The sequence below is a fragment of the Vigna angularis genome, chromosome 7 (genome assembly GCF_016808095.1).
Source record: "Vigna angularis cultivar LongXiaoDou No.4 chromosome 7, ASM1680809v1, whole genome shotgun sequence".
NCBI lineage: Eukaryota > Viridiplantae > Streptophyta > Magnoliopsida > Fabales > Fabaceae > Vigna > Vigna angularis.
In genome coordinates this window covers 25,874,577-25,876,755 of record NC_068976.1, presented here as the reverse complement: position 1 = coordinate 25,876,755, position 2,179 = coordinate 25,874,577, and the positions used below count along the sequence as shown (strand labels likewise).

Here is a 2,179-nt window from a genome sequence, read left to right as displayed (position 1 = left end):
AAGCAGCACAATAATATATCCTGGAAAAGCAGCATAATAATCTAATAGCACCATAATAATAATAGATTGAAAAATATTCATGAATACCTTGATTTTGTCTATATTTATTATATATTTTTTTATTTCTCTTTTCTAATTATATCACGTAATTTATAAATCTGTTATTTTTATTACTAGGTGTTAATGTACATTTTTACTCTTCATGAATCTTTACTCTATGTGATGTCCTTATTGCTTTTATGAGTGATCATGCATCCCTATTCTATGTTTACCATGCAATGTGAAAAAGGTATGGGTTTCCCTGAGGGGCACGAATATGAAAAAAAATCTGAGTATGCATGCATATGCTTACCATGCAGATTACCGGTTTCCAAAATTAAAAACAACTATAAGAACACGAATTTGAAAGACAAAAACACCGAAGCTAATCAAACTATACAAAGAACAAGTAAGAAAAGGTATGAACAACATGAAGGTGCTTGAAATCATTACAAACTACCACGAAGGTACCATTGAAATGCCCCCAAAAATATACAGCAAAATAAACGCAGAGGCTTTCTCCTTCCTTTCTCCAACCCCTCTGTAGATAGCTTCTCATATGATTCCCCATTCATTGCACTGCACCCTCCATTTTTACTCTCACACAAATTCAACTTCCTTACCTCCCATGCCACAACATTGATGTTACATTACCTTACCATGGTCTGGTTCCACCGTTGACATCCATTGACCAAGATCTACGCGTAGATGAAGAAGGACCCATGTTAGGACGCGAAGCCCTAACACTGGTACTCGTCGCGCTTCTCGAAGAACCAGAGCTAGAAGAACGTTGAGGCCCAACCCCACCACCTCTCAAGCAACTAAACAAACCGTTAAACATTCTTCTAAACGTGCCACCTCTTCTCCTCCCTCGAGACTCCGAAACCGACCATGAAATCCTTCTGGGTTCCCCCATAACAAGGTTGTTAAAGTTGAACCCACCATCCACTTCCGTGTACACAAGAGGAACGTTAACCTCTCTCTCACCCTCTCTTCTCCCCAACCTTCCCACTGCAAACCCTCCGCCCGGTAACCGCCAAATCGTCAACCCCACGTTGTTCTCTTCCTCCTCCTCCACACGCTCCAACCCCTCACGTTCGTTCTCAACAGGCAACTGTTTGCGGCACACAGGGCAGGAGTTCCGAATTGCGAGCCACGGTAAGATGCATTCTGGATGGTATAAGTGTTTGCATGGCATTTCTCTCGCTCTGGTGCAAAGCTCAAAAGGCTCCTTGCAGACCGCGCAATGTGACTCAGTCACCATATGGGACGCGTTTATCTCAATCTCCGGCATGGCATCCACGACAGCTTTAGACGCCGGCGCGTGGTGCTGGTCGTGCCTCCCAGACCCGGAGTTAGACTCCACGTTGGAAAGTTGGTCCATCACGCGGTCGAAGCCTGTTCCGAGGAGAAACTCTGACATCCTCGGAGGGAGTGGTCGGAGGCCCGTACCGGCGCCATCGTCGTAGAAAAGGTCGAAGCTGGAGCCACGCTCGTGCCTTGATCCCTCTCCGCGGAGCATGATAACCGGGTTGATCGGAGACGGGTCGCCGTTGGCGGTTCTGCAATGTTGATGGTGAGAGGAACGGGGAATTTGGTTGGAGTTACCGGAACGGTGGCCGATCATGTACATTGCAGCCGCGGCGGGGAACCTACGGCGGCGCGGTTCGGCATGGACGGGGCGACCGGAAGAATCGATCTCTTCGACGAATCCACTGTCACATTCTGGACACATGGGCATTTCCTGTCTCCATACTCTGACAAATTTGTTGCAGCGGAAACACCAATGGGAAGCCATTACGATCTACGCCTAGATACGAATTCACGGATACGGTGCGGTGTATATGATCCAAGAATTTAGGTCCCGAGAGGGGTATTAAAATGAGGGGGAAATATTGGAAGAGCAGAAGTTGTGCATGATCCTGGATTCTGTGAGACAGTAGTTTAGATTGAGGAAGAGAAGAGAAAATGAAAGGGTTATAGATTAGTGTCTGAGGGTGTGGCTTTGAAGGAGATTGCAGTTGCAGAAAAAACGACGTTGTTTTTTTTGGCGTGTCGGCAACGTTGTTGGTTGCGCGACACGTCGTATTGAGCGTAGAATGAATGAATGAACAGTTTTAAGGTTTTTGAGTTACGCTGG

General features: G+C 46.1%; 1 protein-coding gene across 1 annotated transcript; it reads right to left on the bottom strand.

Moving 5' to 3' along the window:
* Positions 1–694: 694 nt before the first annotated feature.
* On the bottom strand, positions 695–1,837 carry LOC108336596 (probable E3 ubiquitin-protein ligase RHC2A). The gene has a single exon (XM_017573067.1). The coding sequence runs from the start codon at positions 1,835–1,837 to the stop codon at positions 695–697; it is 1,143 nt and encodes a 380-aa protein (XP_017428556.1).
* Positions 1,838–2,179: the final 342 nt, after the last annotated feature.

Coding starts and splice junctions, on each gene's coding strand:
- LOC108336596 (XM_017573067.1), bottom strand. CDS start 1,837: ATGGCTTCCCATTGGTGTTTCCGCTGCAACAAATTTGTCAGAGTATGG.